The sequence below is a fragment of the Mytilus edulis genome, chromosome 6 (genome assembly GCF_963676685.1).
Source record: "Mytilus edulis chromosome 6, xbMytEdul2.2, whole genome shotgun sequence".
Lineage (NCBI taxonomy): Eukaryota > Metazoa > Mollusca > Bivalvia > Mytilida > Mytilidae > Mytilus > Mytilus edulis.
Genome location: NC_092349.1, coordinates 31,140,429 through 31,164,409, shown reverse-complemented (window position 1 = coordinate 31,164,409; position 23,981 = coordinate 31,140,429). Strand labels below are relative to the sequence as shown.

Below are 23,981 nucleotides of genomic sequence, written 5' to 3'. Positions count from 1 at the left end.
ACACATTTAGAGCATTGTGTTAATATGAATAATATCAAATGTCTAAGCGTTTCAGATGGTTCGCTTTATTTCTGTTTTCCGTTTAAAGATACTGTCATGACTGTTGTTTTGCACTAATTAATTAGTTAGTTGTATTTAAAACAAAACACGATTAAAGAGATGTATGTTTCAAGTGTGTGGATATTTTACTACATGTACCAACATTGTCTGGATAAAGAACATTGTAGAATACGAAGGCTGTTTAAGTCGTTGTCGGGCCGTACGTTGTAGCTGAGTATGGCAATCCTGACTATAAATGCATTCAATACATGTACCTCGTCTCCTTTGTTAGGATCAAGATCAGTTTTTTCTAATAACAATTTGACTATGGCTATATTTCCTCCATAAACAGCCACGTGTAAGAGAAAGTCATCATTCTGAAAACAGTTACAAAGATCACTATATTACAAAGGCATATTTCCCTAATTAATTGGATGATAAAGATAAAAACAATCTATCCAGCAAAACTCACACTAATCTCATGTAATGATATCTATTTAACATATTACAAATTATCTGATACTTTAGTTTTGCACTAATTAATCACTTTTGTTTTTTTTAAAAACATGATCGTATCGATGTGTATTTCAAGTTCTCCTTTTCTAGTATTCAGGTATAAGACACAGTTTCCGTCAAACAGATATAGCAATTAAATTATTAACAGTTTATTCGCAAATGCGTTATAAATCAACAGATGTAAAAGATATAATGTCCTGTTTAAATAAAAAGAGATCGCAGATACGTATACTAATTTAATGAAATGTTTTGTAAGAAGAACGGTTGATTTTGAGGGTGAAGCTTTATTAGTATTTGACTACCTAATATAACAATCAAATAAATAAAATAAAATAGAAAAAAGGGATGGAGGAAAGTAACAAAGACCAATTTGGTATTCTTATTAAGAAAATTCTTCGCAAAATGGTAATGGTTGTGAAGTAAATGTTTATGAAAGAGCTTTAAAATATTTGAATTTTTAATATTATTGGTAAAACAATTAAATAAGAAGGTGGTTTGACTATAAAAGAAATAAATAATAACATTCTTTTAAATAAATACTAATAAATCAGATGGATTTTCAGTAAAGTAGAATTTCAACTTTCTGGAAGGAATTCATATATTTTTGGTTTAAGCGTCTAAATGTTTAGTCAAACTTTGGAAAAGAAGAGACCCTTATACCATTTATATACTTATATAATTGGGTTTAAAAACATTGATTACACTGGTTCAATAAATAGAAAACAGTAGATTAAGTTATGCTCTTCTGCAATTACAGGAATAGTCGACCAATAGGTTTTGTGCTTTCTCATACTTTTTTGGAAAAACATTTAAGAGCCATTCTCTGTTGGCATCAAAAATTCTGATATAGGGTGGGAAAGTCAGGACCTCAAATTTCAATGGAACTTGGTAGGTAATACCCATATGTCACCCTTGTTTGAAATTTGGTATAAAATTGATACACAGAGTTGCGGTTGCCATGGTTACCATACATCATCAAATAAGGCTTCTTACAGAGTCTTTCAATCAGTGAAATTACCATTTTCATTGCATATAAAACATAAACCAAATTGTTCTGAGGTCATATTCTTTATTTGTCATCATGAAGACAATGATCTAAGCATATAATAACAGTATATAACATAATACAAAAAAATCCTATCACAGTTTTTTGAAGCTGCCAAAAACCTTGATTTTGACTTTTTGGGGATTTTTGAAAAATTGGATTTTTTACCAATTTTAATAAGAGACTGTGAAAAAATGCACCGACAGATGTTCTTAAAATAATGCATATAAAATGTTTAAAGCATAAAGTCCAAAATATCAAAAAATTTTAGTAGTGTTATTTCTCAAAAAATGAAAACTATCTAAAAAAAAACAAAAATTTGAAAATTGGCAAATTTTAAGTTAAAAATGAAGAAAATTTAGTTCAATACGATCTGATTATTAATTTAACTCTATTTGAAAAGATAAATGTCAATTTAAGATTGTGGCTACCATAGTAACCATTTATACGACCCTAAGCAGAAAAAAGAAAAATCGCCAAAAATATGTATTTTATAGCTTCTGCATACAAATATTTACTCCGGTATTCTTTCTAAAAGCATATCTCAAACAAAAGAGTTGTTGTGAAGATTACCATGTCAGTAAAGATTAAGACTTTGTCAACTCTCAAGAGTCTGTAAATAACAGTTAACATGGTTAAGTGGTTAAATTATGAAAATTTTAAGTGAAATTTAATCAGAACCTGTGAAAATGCATACATCTTGCACCTCATTTCACTTCAACTTTGAAATAATATACTACAGAGTTGCACTGGTGCTAAAACACTATGCAAACAAAACACAAGTCAATGTCTGTCTATGATTGGAAATATCATAGGAAATCCAAATCTCACTATTAACTTATAAAAGCAAGAACAAAATGTTGTCAACCGTCCACAGATGCTCGCATGCTCCATGCACACTATCATTTTCTATGTTTAGTTGACTGTGAAATTGGGGGAAAAAATCGAATTTGGCATTAGACATATTAAATTAGAAAGATCATATCTTAGGGAACATATGTACTAAGTTTCAAGTTGATTGGAGTTCAATTTCATCAAAAACTACCTTGACCAAAATCTTTTACCAAAAACTTATAACGGAAACTTTTACCATCATTGTCTATGTTCAATGGATCGTGAGTTTGATGTCTCATTTGGTATTTTTATTGGAAAAACAAATTGTTTTTAGCAATTTCACTTTAAGCTATTTAAATTTGTCATTTGAAGTCTTTTGTAGCTGATAATGCAGTATGGGCTTTGCTCATTGTTAAAGACTCTACAGTGACCTTTAGTGTCATTTATAGGATTTGTATCATTGACAATCATACCATATTATAAGTGCATAAAATATTTGTAGCTTTTTACATAAAGTTGGTAAAAGATATTTAATTAAGTTCATCTGCAGTTAGTTCTCTCCTGATAGGTGTTATAGTTTCTTCCCTTGATGCATCAACGGAATCATCAAATGATTTGTTCTTCCTGCTCATTATAGAAAAGAAACTTGTGATTTGTTGTACCGAAAGGATTTCATCATATGAAAATCTTCTATTTCCATCTTCTTTTCTCTCAGTCAGCATTTCCTCTGATACCAAAAAAGGACCTTCCTTTCTGCCAGTTTTTAGACCTTTGTTAAACTTTTCAGTGAGATATTCTTTTTGGTTCACATTAAACCTTTTGTTCTTCCTTTCTTCTTTCAATGCCCAGCCAAGTTCTAAATCAGAGATCATTAATTCCAACTGTCAGCCCTGCTGTTGAAACTTGAAAGTTGGTTGAAAAAGACTTAGATATCTTTGTAATGTAAGTCTTCTTAGTAATGTCACATCCATTACTAAACTGACACCTGAATTCAAACTCACACTTGCCGAACATTAAGTGGCTTGACAGGTCATGAAAAGATGAAAAAGACAGTGTGCATCCCTCATTTGCACATGTTATGGTGTTTTCTTCCTTTTCAGCTTTAAGTGGCAGTTGGTGAAAAAACACATCAATTTCTCCCTCTATCTCTGGACATGAGGTATTTAGAATACACTTTTCAACACTTGGAATATCAGATGAAGGTATTAGCTTTCCTAAAATGTAGAAAATAAAATTACTAACTTATAATTTGAGAATACTGTTTAAACAATAATTGATTAATTGATTAATTGTTGCTGTTTTACACTCAGTGAAAATGAACTGGCTATATATTGTAGCTATTGACATGAAAAGTATGTATGAAATGAATATAACTGAACATTGAGTCTAGTGCTGGATATACATAATCCTTGGCTGCCACATCTAGTATGTGTCTATGTATTGTTAGTTGTTTTTTGCTTTGTTGTGATCAATCTGACAAGTAAGAACTGTGTTTTTATAGTTTGTTCCGATGTTGTACTGTTACTCCACTGTCCCATGTTAGGGAGTAAATTAAATAGTGCAAAAAAAACTTATTTGAATCTTAAACCTGCGAACCCACATGAAGGAAACGGTTTGCAGGAAGTCATAAATAATATTTGAACACTATATTCTAACTTGGAGCAAACTAAAAAAATTGTGACAAATTTTTCAACATAATAGCAAAAAATAATACTTGAATCACATATATCAAGTTATGGTCTATTGACTGCTTACAGATATCAATAGAAAATCAGTGTTTGGAGATCTTAATCATGATTAGGAAATTATAAAAAGAAAGGATAAGAAAATAGTAAATTAACAAGCATTCTAAGAGTATTGCAAAGACTCTGATGGCCATTGCTCATCATTGAAGGCCATATAGTGATCTATAACTGTTAATTTATGTGTCATTTGGTCTCTTTATGGATAGTTGTCTCATTGGCTATCATACCACATCTTTTATTTTCATATTCATGTTGCGGGGAATTATAAAAATAATATTTATCTTTTTACCTGTGCCTTCCATGCGGTAATGCCATGTGCGCTAAATGTGAAGTTACTATAGGTTGATATTGCAGGTATAGCAGTGTACTTAGTTTTCCTACACTCAGCTTCTTCTATGACACGAACTATGTACTTTACATTTTTTGCTGACTTGTCTATTGCCTGTAAATAAAGTGAAATTATTGTAAATGCTTATAAGGAGAAAAATAACTAGAGTAGATTAGAACTGTTGGCTTTTTTGGTTGCAAACCTTTATTTGAATTATAAAAACCTCAAATCATAATAGATATAAAAGCATAACAAAAAAGAGCTTACAATGAAGTATCTGTTTTTTGTCATTGTTTAAGGCCTTGCAGTGACCTATAATTGATAAATTCTATGTCATATGGTCTCCAGTGGATATTAGTATCAGGCACAATTATACTAATCCTTGTTTTTATATTTATATAGAGTTAAAAAGTAACTTTTGCTGTCCTATAACTGGGTTAATTCCTTTAGATATTATATCCAAATTAGTTATTGTTGTTGCTCACTGGTTTCCACTTGATTTTAATCTTTTTAAAGCTGCACTCATGCTATTCTGAATCATTTATAATAAACCTTGTTAATTGTTTTGCTTGGCACTGACATTGTTAGACTAATAAATTATTGTGTGCATTTGTTATTGCAATTTTTGCAGAATTAATGAAATTGTGAGATAAATTACTGCCATATTTGCAAAAGTTGCACACAGATTTATGTTTAAAATATCAGAATGAGAGTTCTTATTATTACTATAATCAAGCAGTCTAACAATTCCAATTAATGACCATTAATAAAAACCTCGCAATAATTTCTGAATTTCAAAGTACATTTACAGCTGTAACCTAGGGATGTTTAAGACATGAAACTGATTGGGTTTTTAAAATTTTCTGTACCTTTTTCATTGATTGTGCTGTAAGTACATCATGACCCTGGTTTACATATCTTCTAATAGAAGATTTGATGGTTGCAGCAGTGCGGTCACATGGTCCCTTCCCATTCTGGGATTCACAGAAGTCATATGACAGGGTAAGACCTGAATGGAATTAGAATGAAAGCATTTATGTTGACTTGTAACAACCAGCATTGTCAGACCATACATGAAACTTTATGTCATTGGTGTTAATTTCTCTAATTTTATCCATTACATCTTGGATAATACTGGCTGTTATTTGGCTGTCCTGTTAAAAGAATGTAAACAAAATAAATCACAACCTTTAAACTGCTTTATAAAATATCCATTTCCTAAGCATAATTGATCAACTACAACAAAAATTAGAGCACAAATAATAAATTGTTTTCAGAAGAAGGTATCAAATCAAGTATATGGATAGGTATTCAAACACAATTTTGTTTAGGGTAGTCATACATGTATATACACTATTTGATTAATGATACCAAAGGTTAACCCCAAGATGTTCATTTGTTTGTCTTTTATTCTTAGTGTATAAAAATGCATTATGAAAATGGATAATACATATCTCACAGCTACATCAGTGTACAGACCACATTTAATCTCACCAATGGCACAATTAAATTTATTAGCCAATGTCTTTACCTTATTTTCTTTATATGATATTCTTACTCATTGTCATGGTATGGTTCCTCTTTCACATTTTAAAAATATTTTACAAGTTGTCTGCTAGGTCTTTTACACCATCTTCAACTTGCTTTATTGTGTGCCATTCATATTTATTATAATTTAAACTATGTTATATGTTGAGATATTGTCTCGTGTGCGTTTACCCTCTATTCTTTCTTTGGTATAGATGTATTTTGCAACAAAGTTCCTACTTGCCCTACCATATATTGTTCAATATGTTATCTTTACTGTAAAAAAACAATTATTTGTACATCAAAATTATAGCTTATTCATTTAAAAAAATCTAACCTGGGATATTTGGGTTGCAAACAAATGAACAAACCCAAGGCTACCAATGATTCCATCATCTTTCCTAAAGAAGGCTACAGATATGTGCCATGGTATTCCTCTCTTTCCGAACCAGTCACATTGATCTTCACGAAACTGTCGGGGTAAAAACTGCATAGCCCAGTCACATACTAGTAAAACTTCATCTAAGGCATGGTTTCAAAAAGATGAGTTTTTGCTAAGTCTTGGTTTTTGCATCTTATTATGTGCTTTTTCAGGCTGAACATACTCTTTGTTGCTTGTTGTACCTAAAAATGAAGATCAATTCAAAAAAACATATTTTTATTAAGTTTTATTCTAAATTTAGGTATGACCTGTTAGGCAAAAATGTTAGGTAATATTTTGTTCTGATCTCTGATGTCAGTTTTCTAAAATGTATGCTTTTTCATTGGTCTTTTCTTAGGGGAATAATTAAAGCAGTGTAAATATAAATTACAGACTTTCCTGTTGCAACTCAATTAGCCTAGTGACGATTCATTCACACTTAAAAATAGAATACTCTCTGATAAAACATATCCTGAATTAGTTAATTCTTTTTATTTAATTCATAAGTTAATACAAAAATAATTAAATATTAAACAGTTGCTCTTTCCTTCTAGTCCAGTACATATATTGTGTAATGGAAATTTATGCAGAATGATAGCCAGTAAAATACCAGTAGGAAGATTGGTCATCAAGTAACAAATCGGAAAAGATAGTATTGTATTTGGGAAACATATATATGGAGGAAATATTCAAAGAAAGTAATAAGCTTGAGAACATCTCATAGCAAGCTGAATTAACAGCAACCAACAATAATAGATAAGGGTAATTAATTTCCCTGAACAATCATATGTAAATGTAATTAAACTTTTTTACATTTAAAAGTAGTCATATAAATAATATAATAAGTTACCCTGAAATTGAGGTCATTCATCTCATCCTCTTTTCCATCTACTGAGGAAGTAACAAAGATCTTTTGTAATGCAGCAATGGTCTCTTTCAACTGTTCACAGCTTTCACAGACCATCTGGTGATTGTGAGAACATTGTTCTGTAAATGCCTCATCCTTTTCGTCACTGAGGGCATACAACATACAGTGATCTGCTACTTCTTTTCCCTTTGAAATATGAAGCTGAAAATATTATAAAGTAATGTGAAGGTATATAAAATAACATATGAACTACACTTGTTCCAATTTCATTGGCCTAATACTAGTGGTTTGCAAATACATTTAAACTGGATCTCATCACAAACTATGCCATCAATGCTGGAAATAGCATACATATGAGTTTGTTTTTTTTTATTATTTCTAGGCAAGACAAAAATCAAGGAATTATTTAATCTAAATGAGGTTTATGTAATGGATGGCATATGACAAATTTTGAATACATGTTTTAACGTTGATTTCTGACAGTTTCATTAGAATGGAGATAACAATATTGTATTTTAAGCTCTGACGGCATCAATTTGGGATTCGCCAATAAACTTAATTTGCGACCATCAAATCCCCAATTGATGCCGTCGGAGCTTAAAATCCAATACAGTTATCTCCTAAATGTAATGCTTATATGTTTTGATTGTTCTTCTTTTAATTCTGTTTCCTTTTAATTTCTGGTAATTGTGCCTAAACTATAGGATTCATTTCTTTTGAATGCGGCTTTAATTTCTGTTTTTGAGTTGTCACATTGATCATGTTAAAGTGTTAATGATATAAACTTTTATCAATGTAATGTGATAGAATACTTTTTTTGGAGATGTTACTTACTTGTGACTGGGATAAATAATTTTGACTTCCTGACTCTTCTGATGTAACTGTATATTCGGATGCTGAAATTTCAATCTGAAAAATAGTGATGTATTTTGTTTACATTTTTTGAAATCCTGAATGTGCTAAATGCATTAACACATTTTTAGTTTTCAAACATGATTAATTACTATAGAAACAACATTTTTTTTTTAAACATTATGGTCTGTATACAGTATCTAATTTTTGCACTAAACTATATTCTAACCTTGTATTAAGTAAAACAGGTTTTACCACCGACAAATATATATTTTGTTTTGGTACGTAAGACACAGACACAGACACGTGTACTAGTATATAATACATAAACCTGTTAATAAAATCTTTACATTTAAACATCAAACATCGAACATCAACAAAAAAATTAACGTCAGAAAAACAAATGCAAATATATACTTTAGTTAAAATTAAATGTATTTCTTAGCAATATGAACAATTTCTATGTGCTTTTATTTTGCACTTTTATCAAATGAGAAGGTAATTTTAATTCAAATTTTGTAATTCAAAATCATTGCAAAAAGGGACAGATTTATAAAGGAGGGGATGCTAGTTTTCCTCGTTGCATTGTTTTACAATTGTCTTTTGGGGGCCTTTTGTAGCTGACTCTGTGATTTATGGGTTTTTCTTATTGTTGAAGACATAATAATGACCATTAGCTATTTACTTCAATGCCTTTGGTCTCTGGTGGAGATTTGACTTGTTGGCTTTTAGTATTATACAACATCTTCTTGTTTTTGTATGAATTGTACCCAAAAAATTATGAATATGTTGTTCCTGTGTTGAAATAGGGTCTCTTTTGTATTTCTAGAGTGTTATTTAAAAAAGTATTGAACAAATGTAAACTATACCAGGCAATTGGAAAGAAAAAAAATAAACAGTCATAATAAATATATTAATTTAGTTTTTAACTTACGTGTTCCAATAGGAAGTGTGAGGCCATAACACTTCTGAATCTTTTCTACATCAGTGATTGTGATATTGCGACTAGGCTTTGGCATTTTTACACCAACAACAGAGTGTGATGCTACTGGAGGATGTGCACTAATCAAAGTAGGAAGCTGACATACTTTTCTTCTTCTCAAATCAGAGTTTCTTTTCAATAATTGGTTGAAATGGGTTGAGCATATATAAAAATCAGTAAAATTCTTTGGCAAAAGACCAGATTCAGTTAAAATTATATTTTTGTCATTGCAATCACATGTGTTGATATCAGTAACATCATCAGAACACTCATTTGTAGTGTAGTTTGTGTTAAAATTGCAAACCATTTCGTGTGTCAGCTGCTGGAGCTACTTTCATATTTAACATAAACAACAAAAGAGTTGTACTAAGGGAAATAACTCTAGTAGAATTTTGCACTACTGATAGCAAATTTCTATATGACCAAGGTGAATTATTTTTCTTATTTGAAATAACACATATCTGATTTTTGGTATATAAAAACTATTAGGAGAGAACTTTATATTCTGTAAATGTCAAGGGATTTCATCGGTACGTTTTGAAGAAATACTTAGTTGGATTTTAAAGGTTTCTACTGTAAATTTCTGAAAATAAATTGTATGGTTACCATGGCAATGAACATTACAATATTTGTTTTATTATGACAAAGATGTTTTTACATCACTAAGCATTCATTTAAAAAAGTTTTATGAAAATCTGTGACCACTGGTTTCCATCATATTTTGATGATTACAGAGAATGGCTCTTAATACTATATCATAAGAACTTATCTATTAGTTATAAATGTTCGTTTTGTTTGTTTTAATAACAGATCGGTGTAATTATAACATGTACGTATATATACGTTACAGTAAGTGAACTAGCTAGTATATTCCGTTACTGAAATAAACTTCAAAACTAGTTTTTGCAATAAGATTACGTTTATTTTCAAAACTGCGCTAGAATCAGACCTGATCTGAAACTACTTAAGAAGTAATTCATGGAGGCTTGCATATATATCGTGATTTTACCACGGGTTGACCCTTTATGACAAATATTTAACCCTGAGCGATAGCGAGGGGTAAACTATCGGCATTAAGGGACAAATCTAAATATATTCAAGCCCCCATGAATTATTTCGATTCGAATAGGACAAATACGGCAATTCTTTTGGATCGAAGTGCTCTAGGTGGAGGCTCATATTTGCCGGCTGCCATAACTAAACGCACTATTCAATTGGCGATAAAGAACGGAACAAACTGCTCAAAATATTTACTATTATGTATTTATTAGATAGTTTTGGATGAATTTTTAAAATGATAATTTACTTATATGTCTTATATGTTTCAAAAAACTTGGCTTACATTACATTTTACCATCGTTTGTTTACGTTTTCTTGTTGTGGTGATTTTCGGTGTCACAAGCGTGTATTTTCCCGTAAAATGCTCATCTTATGACGTCTTTGTTCTATGACGTCGGGTAGCTCATTCATTAAAATACATATGACGTGGGAGTACAATTGGAACAGCCCTAACAATATTTTCATATTTTACCACGTGTGTGTACTCAAAGCGTTTGAAGGACGTCATGTTAGAATATTAGTTTTTTCTGCTCAACACTTTTCACCATGATAGCTAAACATCGATTGATACAATATTTTTTAAAAAGTCTTGGTTTCTCAAAATTAATGCTAAATATGTCACGATATCCCAGTAGCATCCCAGCGAGGGAAGAAACAAAAATTTGCGAAAGCAAATTTGCTTTCGCAAATATATATAAAGCAAATTTACAGATCTAACATTGTTGGGTTGATGTTTAGACGAGTTGTATATACATTATGTACACAGCCATGTATCACCATCATTGATGGCGATCCGATGGATACATCTGTTGTAGGGTTGTCACTGACTCAGACGTACTTATGAATATAATTATTTTCTGTGACTGTATCTTACATTCATTTGTAGGATCCTTTACTATAGATAATTTAGCTGATCTGTAACAATTACATCTTCATGCCTTATATATCATGTACTGTAGTACGCCGCTAGATTAAAACTGACGTGGAAAAGTAACATATGGCCACCGAAAGCTCTTTAAATGAGAGCCCAGGTGGTCATGTGGTCTAGCGGGACGGCTGCAGTGCAGGCGATTTGGTGTCACGATATCACAGTAGCATGGGTTCGAATCCCGGCGAAGGAAGAACCAAAAATTTGCGAAAGCAAATTTACAGATCTAACATTGTTGGGTTGATGTTTAGACGAGTTGTATATATATATATATATATATATATAAATGTCTAAGAATATAACTAAAACACACTAATTGATACATTAAAAAGTTTTATTAGATGTTAAATAGAAATACGCAATATTTCGCTAAACAAATTATCTTCATTAGGCGTGTGCATCTCTCAAGGTGAAATCGAATGCATGACAAAAAAATATTTTTGTAGCTTAATCTATACAAGATTTGAGGGAAAGTGTAACATATTAATTCGGTCATAAAATATGTTTGTAGCTACAACTACATGAAGTTGGAATAAAGTTTAACACATTCGTAGATGTTCGATTAATTGTATGATTTTTTATAAATTAATTTGTATGATTTCAAGATAACTATGGTTTTGATTTGCTTTGAAATCTTTTTTCGTCTCTCTCATTGAGTACATCAGGTTCAAGAGTTCGTAACTGGTGCATCCAAAATCTCCCTCTTTTTGTCTTCCTTGTGTATCCCAATTTTGATTTTTCTCAATGATTTGAAATGTGATGTTTTAATTCACAATCATGTCCTGCTCTTAAAAGGTGTCTTGTAATTGGGCAGTTCCTTTCTTTTGTATAAAATGACCGATGGTTATTTAGCCGGATGTTAAATGGGGTCTCTGTTTCACCAACATATTGTAATTTGCAAGTTCCACACGTTAGAACATAAATGCAATTTTGCGTTTTGCAATTTGATGTTATAAATATGTTGTAATTTTTCTTTGTGACTGTGCTGATGAACTGAGTTTCTATATTGGCGACTTTGTAGCACTTACAATTGCCCCTTCCGCATTGTTGATAACCTCCGATTGTTGATATCTCCCGTTTAGATACTTTGGATGATACTAGAATATCTTTGAGGTTTTTCGGTCTGCGGTATGCCATAACGGGAGGTGATGGAAAAATCTCGTTTAAGGAAGGATCATTTTCAATAAGACGCCAGTGTTTGTGGACAATTGATGAAATATTTGTCAGATGAGGATGAAAGCTAACAACAAACGGGATTTTATTTGTCTGGGCCGTCTTTTCTTTGTATTCAAGTAGGTTTGTTCGTTCTTTTTCGTTTGCTTTTCCGAAAGCTTCTGAAATACTTTTGTTCTTATAACCTCTTGATTTGAGTTGCTGTCTGAGTTGCCCTAAACGATGGTTTAACTTTGATTCCGATGAACAAATCCGTTTTAACCTGATGGCTTGGCTGTACGGAATGTTCCGGGAGCAGTGTTTCGGGTGACAACTCTTCGGAGAGAGAAATTGGTGTTTATCAGTTTTTTTGGTGTGAATGTCTGTTGTCATGACTCCGTTTTCTAAAGTTATGGTGGTGTCGAGAAACGCAATTTTCTCATTTGAAACTTCAGATGTGAACTTTATCGATTGATGAAAGTTGTTACAGAAATCAAGAAATTCTTGCAGGCGTTCTGCAGTTTCGTTCCAAATGGAATGAGAAAATTGCGTTTCTCGACACCACCATAACTTTAGAAAACGGAGTCATGACAACAGACCTTCACACCAAAAAAAACTGATAAACAGCAATTTCTCTCTCCGAAGAGTTGTCACCCGAAACACTGCTCCCGGAGCATTCCGTACAGCCAAGCCACCAGGTTAAAACGGATTTGTTCATCGGAATCAAAGTTAAACCATTGTTTAGGGCAACTCAGACAGCAACTCAAATCAAGAGGTTATAAGAACAAAAGTATTTCAGAAGCTTTCGGAAAAGCAAACGAAAAAGAACGAACAAACCTACTTGAATACAAAGAAAAGACGGCCCAGACAAATAAAATCCCGTTTGTTGTTAGCTTTCATCCTCATCTGACAAATATTTCATCAATTGTCCACAAACACTGGCGTCTTATTGAAAATGATCCTTCCTTAAACGAGATTTTTCCATCACCTCCCGTTATGGCATACCGCAGACCAAAAAACCTCAAAGATATTCTAGTATCATCCAAAGTATCTAAACGGGAGATATCAACAATCGGAGGTTATAAACAATGCGGAAGGGTCAATTGTAAGTGCTGCAAAGTCGCCAATATTGAAACTCAGTTCATCAGCACAGTCACAAAGAAAAATTACAACATATTTATAACATCAAATTGCAAAACGCAAAATTGCATTTATGTTCTAACGTGTGGAACTTGCAAATTACAATATGTTGGTGAAACAGGAACCCCATTTAACATCCGGCTAAATAACCATCGGTCATATTATACAAAAGAAAGGAACTGCCCAATTACAAGACACCTTTTAAGAGCAGGACATGATTTTGAAAACATCACATTTCAAATCATTGAGAAAAATCAAAATTGGGATACACAAGGAAGACAAAAAAGAGAGAGATTTTGGATGCACCAGTTACGAACTCTTGAACCTGATGGACTCAATGAGAGAGACGAAAAAAGATTTCAAAGCAAATCAAAACCATAGTTATCTTGAAATCATACAAATCAATTTATAAAAATTCATACAATTAATCGAACATCTACAAATGTGTTAAACTTTTATTCCAACTTCATGTAGTTGTAGCTACAAACATATTTTATGACCGAATTAACATGTTACACTTTCCCTCAAATCTTGTATAGATTAAGCTACAAAAATATTTTTTTGTCATGCATCCGATTTCACCTTGAGAGATGCACACGCCTGATGAAGCTAATTTGTTTAGCGAAATATTGCGTATTTCTATTTAACATCTAATAAAACTTTTTAATGTATCAATTAGTGTGTTTTAGTTATATTCTTGGACATTTATATAATTTTAATTCAGTAACTGTATCAGTTTATTTTCACAAACTGATCCACGCTTCATTAGATTGAATGTTGATTGTTGCTATTTTTAGACATTATATATATATATATAAAGATCACTATAATAAATGTTCTTGTGTATAGAAATATATATAGATTACTAAAAAATCCAACATTTCCGGTATGAATAGTTTTAATTCACTAGTACTTTCATGTTTAAATAACAATCTTCAGGTGAAACTATACATGATTAACGTAACTATGTAACGGTAGGTATGTAACGTCATAGTTGTCGTTGAGTATATAAAGGGAGATAAATCGTATTACACTTAGTCTATATATAGAAGTATGGAGCGTCATTATTCCACAGTAGAAAATGCATAGTTTGCATTCAATCGTGATTTAAATTTTGAAATAAAATGTTTTTCCTTTACTTCTCGTGTAATGTCACAACCCATATTCATTTTATAAAATGGGAATATTTTAAAAAAATCCCCCTCCACATTCGTCTAAATGTTTGCTTAGGGGGATTTTTCTGTATTGTGGCTGCCTTATATGTTGTCTATGAATGCGCACTCTTTCTGTTACACTGTTCCCTGTTTGGCCGATATAGTTCGCAATGCTTCGTCTCAAAAACGTCGGACAGCGAATCCGCAGTCAGCTGGTAGAGGAAACTACCAACAAAATCGCCGTCCAAGGAATAAATCAGTGAACCGATCCCGTATCAATAAGAATAACGTTCAAAACAACCGGCAAAATTATGTAAATTATGTAAAAACTAATCAGCGCCAGAATCAAGAAAAACGTAGTCATTTTTTAGTGTCGGCCCAAATAACTCCCGAGAGGGAGAAAAATCCAGAAGAAACCAGTCTAAAACATGCCTAAAAGTCGATCCAAAAATTATAAATTTGTCCAACAGAGTATTTAATGACAATGAACTGAAATTGCTTAAAAGGGGTTTAAAATTTATACCAACTCCCTCTGTGGATCATGATGAACTTAAAGCAGACATGTCGAAATTTTGTCGAAGATTGAGACTCACTGAATATTTCGCGGATAAAGAAAGTGAGGAGGACGACTCGTTAGTAAGAAACAAATCTACCTTTATTCCAAATACCGGAAGAAACAAGTGTTTAGATGACTATATCGAAAATTTGTCCAACTACCCACTTACACCAATTAAAGTCAACCACAACTTAACTAAAGGCGAAAAGTCAGCACTCCAAAATCTAAGAAACGATAAAAGCATAGTAATTAAGCAGGCCGATAAAGGTGGGGCAATAGTAATAATGGATTCAGACTACTATAGAATTAAAGTTGAAGAACAACTCAATGATTCGACATTTTACTCAGAAATTCCTGATAATATAGATCATCTAGTCAAGAGAAGAATGAATACCGTACTGAACAAATACACAACGGCCACTACGGAAAAAAAGTATGATTACTTGAAAAATTTCGAAAGGAAAACGAGTAACTTTTATGGCCTTCCAAAAATCCATAAATCAAAGGAGATCCAATCGGCTATTAATTCTCAGCAAAACGAATACATAAAACTGCAAAAACCGACGGATCTTAAACTTAGACCCATCATTGCAGGTCCAGCAAGTCCCACTCACAGACTAAGCAACTTTTTAGACATAATTTTGAAACCATTGTGTAAATATGTACCGAGCTATATAAGAGACGATATAGATTTTCTCTCACACCTGCCAAAAATAGCACCGGTTCACGCTCGTTTAGTAAGCTTCGATGTCACAAGCCTATATACGAACATTCCACATGATTTAGGAATAGAGGCAATACAATATTGGGTTGCAAAACATCGAGATGCAATACCAAATCGATTCACTATTGACTTTATACTCGATTCTACTAAACTAATTCTTGAAAACAATTCTTTCTATTTCAATGGCAAGAACTATTTGCAACATCGGGGGACAGCAATGGGAACAAAATTTGCACCAACCTATGCAACATTAGTCATGGGCTTCCTTGAACAAAGACTGTATCAAGAAGTTGAAAATAATTTTGGAGTTGAATTTGCAAGAGAATTCGAATTATCATGGAAAAGATACCTTGATGATTGCTTCATTATCTGGAACAAATCCGACGAAGAACTCCAACTATTTTCGGACATACTAAATAACCTGTATACCTCCATAAAATTTACGAAGGATGAAAATTTTAACCAATTACCGTTTCTAGACATTCTTGTTATTAAAGATGGCACTGAAATTAAAACCGATATTTTTTACAAAGGTACTGATACTCATCAGTATTTAGATTTTAATTCGTGCCACCCATCTCATACTAAAAGGAATATCCCCTATTGTTTAGCAAGAAAAATATGTACAGTAGTCGAGGATGAACATTTGAGAGAAGACCGTCTAGAGGAACTACAATCATTTTTGATCAAGCAAAACTATCCAGAGACTTTAATAGAAAGGGGAATTCAAATGGCAAAACAGATCCCAACCAACCAACTACGCTCCACCTGCGAGGAGCAGAGTAATAACAACGATAAAATACCGTTCGTTATTACACATAATCCTCGGAACTTTAAAATTATTCCCGTTGCAAAGGCAAATTTACCTATTCTTGATCAGGATGAAAAGATGCGCCGTTTAATTAATACAGAAACACTTCTACAAAGTAAACGGCAACCACAAAACCTTAAACGACTATTGACCCGAGCACGATTCGACCAACAAAGAACATTCAGTGTGTCAAAATGTCGAGATAGTCGTTGTGGAGCATGTCCGTATATCCATGTCGGCAAGGGAATGGACATACCTAATGGTCTATCACTTTTTACCAACGAAGACATTACCTGTAAATCCGAGAACTTAATTTATTGCATTAAATGTAATCGTTGCCAGGAAATTTATATCGGCCAAACAGGGAACAGTGTAACAGAAAGAGTGCGCATTCATAGACAACATATAAGGCAGCCACAATACAGAAAAATCCCCCTAAGCAAACATTTAGACGAATGTGGAGGGGGATTTTTTTAAATATTCCCATTTTATAAAATGAATATGGGTTGTGACATTACACGAGAAGTAAAGGAAAAACATTTTATTTCAAAATTTAAATCACGATTGAATGCAAACTATGCATTTTCTATTGTGGAATAATGACGCTCCATACTTCTATATATAGACTAAGTGTAATACGATTTATCTCCCTTTATAGATCGAAACGGTATTTGGAAGGCCATATAAAAAGTACCCTCATTTTTAGAGAAAGTACCCTCATTTTTAGATTAACTCTTGAATTTTAATAGTCAATATATAGAATGAACGGATCATATAAACCGGAGGGAAAATATGATACATGCCCAAACAAAAAAATATAAACGAGTCTAAATTGAAAACTACGTTCAAACCTATGACTATATATATATATATATACCACTCGTCTAAACATCAACCCAACAATGTTAGATCTGTAAATTTGCTTTCGCAAATGTTTGGTTCTTCCCTCGCCGGGATTCGAATCCATGCTACTTTGATATCGTGACACCAAATCGCCTGCACTGCATTCGTCCCGCTAGACCACACGACCACCTGGGCTCTCAAAAAAGAGCTTTCGGTGGGCATGTGTTACCTTTTCACGTCAGTTTTAATCTAGCGGCGTACTACAGTACATGATATATAAGGCATGAAGATGTTATTGTTACAGATCAGCTAAATTATCTATAGTAAAGGATCCTACAAATTAATGTAATGTAAGATATATATATATATATATATATAATGTCTAAAAATAGCAACAATCAACATTCAATCTAATTAAGCGTGGATCAGATTGAGAAAAGAAACTAATACCGTTACTGAATTAAAATTATATAAATGTCTGAGAATATAACTAAAACACACTAATTGATACATTACAAAGTTCTATTAGATGTTAAATAGAAATACGCAATATTTCGCTAAACAAATTAGCTTCATCAGGCGAGTGCATCTCTCAAGGTGAAATCGGATGCATGACAATTTTTGTAGCTTAATCTATACAAGAGTTGAGGGACAGTATAACATATTGATTGGGGCATAAAATATGTTTGTAGCTACAACTACATAAAGTTGGAATAAAAGTTTAACACATTCATATTTATTGCATGAATTTTTATAAATTAATTTGTATGATTTCAAGATAATTATGGTTTTGATTTGCTTTGAAATCTTTTTTCGTCTCTCTCATTGAGTCCATCAGGTTCAAGAGTTCGTAACTGGTGCATCCAAAATCTCTCTCAATTTTTTCTCAATGATTTGAAATGTGACGTTTTCAAAATCATGTCCTGCTCTTAAAAGGTGTCTTGTAATTGGGCAGTTCCTTTCTTTTGTATAATATGACCGATGGTTATTTAGTCGGATGTTAAATGGTGTTTCTGTTTCACCAACATATTGTAATTTGCAAGTTCCACACGTAAGCACATAAATGCAATTTTGCGTTTTGCAATTTGATGTTATAAATATGTTGTAATTTTTCTTTGTGACTGTGCTGATGAACTGCCACTCCCGTTTTGGCTTACCGCAGACCAAAAAACCTCAAAGATATTCTAGTATCATCCAAAGTATCTAAACGGGAGATATCAACAATCGGAGGTTATAAACAATGCGAAAGGGACAATTGTAAGTGCTGCAAAGTCGCCAATATAGAAACCAAGTTCATCAGCACAGTCACAAGATAAATGAAATCAAATTGGTGTACAGTTACTAAAAGATTTGGTCGGCTGAAACCTAGAAGGCAAACATTTCTACTGTCTATTGTTCTACTTAGATTCAGAGTGCAAACCTATCCTCTCCTTACGTGAGTATTAATATGATGAGGATATTAGCTTTGGATTAGGTAAACTGTGGGATGAAGCTGCATGTAAGAAGCTGCTAGTATTTCTTTGTTTACTTATGTTGATCATTGTCATTTTGCATTGTTTCGTTTGTTACGTACTTAGAACCACAGGTGCGATATTTTTCTCGCATCGTAAAAGAGCCTTTGATAGCCTTTGGTCTGCTTTTCTTTTGATTTCCTGTCTCTTTGAACCTTTCCCGTTTCTTTTTTCTATGTTATGTTTGTTTTGTTTTTGGCCTTTTTCCTATGCAAATGTTAGCACGTTGCAAATATTTAGGGTTGACTTTTCGGATAATACATGTAACTACATTTACTACCTCATCTCTTTGGTTTGGATATACATCTGTTCTCTCTAATAACAATTGAACTATGTTGAGTTGTCCACTTATAACAGCACACTGGAAAGGAGTGCAACCGGACTGATGGGACTGCAGTAGAAAGATTGATTTTTACAGAATGATACACAATTATCAAATCAACAAATTTATAGAAATAGATTGATAATGGGAAAACAAATCACCCTCAGCCATCGATGGAGAAGTAAGTTACCGTTGGATGTGAACATGTCATCCATTAGACACACAATTCCTTTTAGATTGTAAAATTTTACTGCTTTATCAGCTTACATTGAAAAAAATCTCTATCCAAAATGTATGCACTGTCCAAATAACAAATCAACTAGGATTTTTTTCTAAAATTATAAAACTGGATGCAGTCTGTAGTTTCACGATCGACCAATAATTTCTGTACAAATCATATGTATATCTTAATTAATGATAACCAAATGTATTTGTTTCCAAACGAGTGTTACATTTGCATTGCCGTCAACTGTTGTTGATTAAAAACCAATTTAATTGAAAATAGATAGGATTATTGCTCGATAAAAATAAACTCATCATAGATATGTGATAATTTGGTTACGTAACAATGGTTGACAATTCTGGTCAGAAATACATTCCATACCTTATCTATTATGTCTGGAAATATATCTGTTCTTTTCAATAACAACTTAGTGGTTTCGATATCTCTACCTGCAACAGCTGAGTGTAACGGTGAATCACCGTTCTAAAATAGAAATTGCTTAGTATTATAAAACATAAGAAAAAATAGTTTTTAAGAAAAACATTTACAGTGTGCAAATATACAATAATCTCGTTCTTTTCTCTAAATGATAAAATTAAAAACAAAGTCTGTAGTTTTGACAACTGACCTTTAATGTTCACATCGGATTTAATTGACAAAAGATAAGTACTGTCCTAACTCATATTCATAAACACAAATATCGATGATATAATGATCTTGTTTTGACTTGTCTAGGTTGAGTAAAGATCCAGAATGAATTCAGACTCAGCCTCGTCGAATAAGAGTTCCGACTGTTCAGTATGGTCATCCTAAAAGTCGAGTACAAGTTCAGACTGTTTAGTTTGGTTCAGGCTAGAGTCGAGTAATATCGAGTAAAACACATACCAATCCAAAATGGTCGAGTAAAATATAGTACCGTCGAGTACAAATACTGCCCATATTAGACTTAGAAGTGTTTGGCACTTTTACTAGAATTATATAGCTCTCAGTTTATTGTGGGTATGCAAAATTATCCCTCAGGAGGAACCAACAGAACTAAATGTTACTACCGGTGCAATATCTTATAAAACGAAAACGAATATTGGTACTTCATGTTGTTGCTGACTACAATTTAAGAAATCATAGACTATTATATCTCAACCTTTGTGTTAATCCATCCATCCTGATGTTCACAAAAATAAAACAGAATTAAGATGCGGGTACTTAGTTTTCAGGGAAATGAGATGGTATTGGCACCCTATCAACACGAAATTGATGATAACAGCAAATTTTGCAATTTTCAACTTAAATAGAAAAGCATCCTTAGTAAGTTAACCCCCCTAAAGGTATAGAAGAGGGGCGAAAGATACCCAGAGGACAGTCAAACTCACAAATCAATCATAAAATGAAAACGCCATAAAATGTACTCAAAGATAAGGCCAGTACTTGAATATTATAAATTAAAAAGGAATTAATATTGACACTTATTGTTATCTACATTCGTTCAATTAAGTGTCAACTTATTTAGATCTCAACTTGTATAAAATCCCCATCGTGACAAACGAACAGAATTGTAATGTCGGTACATGAATTTAGTGAAAAAATATGGGAAGTTATACTTATTGCTGACACAAATTAAAGGAACCGTAGAATTATCCAGGTAAGAATTTGTGTAGAACAATTTATCTGGAGTAACCACAATAATTACATAAATCTGTTAATGAGAAAACATAGTATGTGTGTGTTATATGCATTTTCAAAATGAAGGCATTGCCTAGATTTAAAAAAAAAGAAGTAATATTACTACACAATGCTACGTTAAAACAAATACAAAATTAGAAGGGATGATAAGTAAAAAGTATTACCACTCAGTTTTATATTAATAATAATGTAAATGTTATATGCTTATACAGTTAGTCATTAAGAAAGAGAAGTTGATAATTAAATTTGAATACAATTTTCGGGGTTTGAACAGGTGAATTAAGTTATTATGAATGTAACATTCATTTTTCAAAATTAATTTATAGATCCCCTGCGTCGAATGATGTTTCTCCAGACTTTATTCATAATTTTCTCAAAAGATTTGAAATCTTCAACTAACAAAATATGAGTCAGTTCTATAATACTATGACGTTTTGTGTACCTAAATTAATTAGCGGTTATTTCTAGTAGAATTTTGAAAATTTGTGACAAATTTAGTTATTATTATTATTATCAGTCTGGATCACCTGTAGATTGATCTATGCTGATATACAGATTATAGACATTAGTCAAGCAATTGTGCTCTGAAACGGTCTGTTTAAAATGAACAGCAATTTAAAAGTTAAATAAAAAAAATCTGAACTCCAATAAAAATTCAAAACAGAAAGTCTCTTATCAAATGACAAAATCAAAAAGCTATAACACATCAAACTAATGGAAAATAACAGTCATATTCCTGAATTGGTACATGCATTAAATAGACTAAACAATACATATATCAGTTTGTTTTAGTTTTTCACTTGCAGACTCGACAAAAAGCTTCATATTATGTATCGCAGCTGATATTTTACGATATCAACATGCAGACAACCTGATAATCGGTACTTATCAGTCTTTTTTAGTTTTTCACTTGCAGACAATAAAGACCTGTTTATTCTATGTTCTTAGAGTTCAGGAGTTGATATTTACCTGATCATATACACATCAAAATGAATTATCTGAAAAGCTACTCAACAGTACAAAATCAACAACATGCGATTTGTTTGATGGGTACTGAATTAGATTTGTATCTAGCAACGTTTAGGCAGCACCATATAATGACGACAAATTAATTCTTATTTCCTTGATAAAATGTTGCCGCTAATACGTCGAAGCGGTAAAGTACACCCGTCGGGTTTGTTGACTATGAATGAACTTTCTGTGTCAGAGATAACTAATGATTTGTTCCAAAATATTACTCTCTTTTCCTCGATTGTGACTGCACCGAATGATACTGATCACAGAATTTGTACTTACTAGGAGTAAAACGACGGATGCCTCGTTAAGAGGACTTTCTTACCCTTCCAAAACACCTCAGATCACTATCAGCTTCTTATTTGTTCCATTTTACTCTGACTTAAATTGTCTATGTAGTGTTTTGTAGATTGTTATAGGTTTTGTCGTTTTACGTGTTTTACCATGATGTTGTTGGATTTATGTTGACTCATAAATTTTGATCTTTATTCTCCGAATTGATTTGTAAATAACATTGCCAAATCTTATGACATTTAATAGCTGATGTGCAAACCCTACCTTTGAATCTTTCAATCAGTTTAATTGAGGTCTGGAGCTGGCATGTCAGTTAACTGCTAGTAGTCTGTTGTTATTTATGTATTATTGTCATTTTATTTATTTTCTTTTGTTACATCTTTTGACATCAGACTCGGACTTCTCTTGAACTGAATTTTAATGTGCGTATTGTTATTGTTTTACTTTTCTACATTGGCTAGAGGTATAGGGGGAGGGTTGAGATCTCATAAACATGTTTAACCCCGCCGCAATTTTGCGCCTGTCCCAAGTCAGGAGCCTCTGGCCTTTGTTAGTCTTGTATGATTTTAAATTTTAGTTTCTTGTGTATAATTCGGAGTTTAGTATGACGTCCATTATCACTGTACTATTATGCATATTTTAGGGGCCAGCTGAAGGACACCTACGGGTGCGGGAATTCTCGCTACATTGAAGACCCATTGGTTGCCTTCGGCTGTTGTTTGCTCTATGGTCGGGTGGTTGTCGCTTTGACATATTCACCATTTCCTTTCTCAATTTTATGTTTACGATTTTGATACAGTCTTCTCTCAGTGTCTTCACGCATTCGCCAAATTGTTTTATACCTTGTAGTACAAGGTGGGCTAAACATATATATTCATTAACTAATTATCAAGAAAATGGTTACAAAGATTGAAACATAAATTAAGATATAATTCTTAATTCAGTTGAAACTGATTAGAGAGAATTTTCCAAATTGCCTTTTATAGTTAAATGAGATACAAAATAGTTGTGGTTACAATGAAGTATAAATCATCATATTACCGATGTATGAGTGTTTCATTCCATACCTCATTCAATGTATTTGGATCTATATCTGTTCTTTCTAATAGTAATTTCACCATTTGGATATTTCTCATTAATGTGGCTAAGTGTAGAGGGGTGTTACCGTCCTGAAATAAAAAAAAAAGATTACAATGTTCAAAGTATATTAAACGTATGAAAATGAACGACTTTATAGAAATAGTTTGATTATAAAAAAACAAAAACAACTAGATTTGTAATTGCTAGCAATAACGGAGTTCAACCTCGTTCCTCCATTGCCACAGTTACGGCAGATATTTTGAAAAGTTTAAAGTCGAAGAGGGCATCCACACATGCCTTTCAACATTAATGTAAAGTTTCATCGAGTTTGTA

General features: G+C 32.4%; 1 protein-coding gene and 1 long non-coding RNA gene across 3 annotated transcripts in view; both read right to left on the bottom strand.

Moving 5' to 3' along the window:
- Positions 1 to 23,981, bottom strand: part of LOC139527501 (ankyrin-1-like) — a 120,825-nt gene that overhangs the window by 60,292 nt on the left and 36,552 nt on the right. For both annotated transcript variants that reach the window (XM_071322995.1, XM_071322996.1), the window contains exons 9-12: positions 23,636 to 23,737; positions 19,962 to 20,063; positions 19,316 to 19,426; positions 315 to 416 (exon numbers count right to left, since the gene is read on the bottom strand). In XM_071322995.1, coding sequence (XP_071179096.1) covers positions 315 to 416; positions 19,316 to 19,426; positions 19,962 to 20,063; positions 23,636 to 23,737 — 417 coding nt within the window. The remainder of the gene's footprint in view (positions 1 to 314; positions 417 to 19,315; positions 19,427 to 19,961; positions 20,064 to 23,635; positions 23,738 to 23,981) is intronic.
- Positions 1,610 to 7,659, bottom strand: LOC139527500 (uncharacterized). The gene is made up of 5 exons (XR_011665366.1): positions 7,306 to 7,659; positions 6,372 to 6,658; positions 5,377 to 5,661; positions 4,469 to 4,621; positions 1,610 to 3,648 (listed from the first exon to the last, which is right to left on the bottom strand). It is a non-coding gene; the product is annotated as an uncharacterized lncRNA (long non-coding RNA).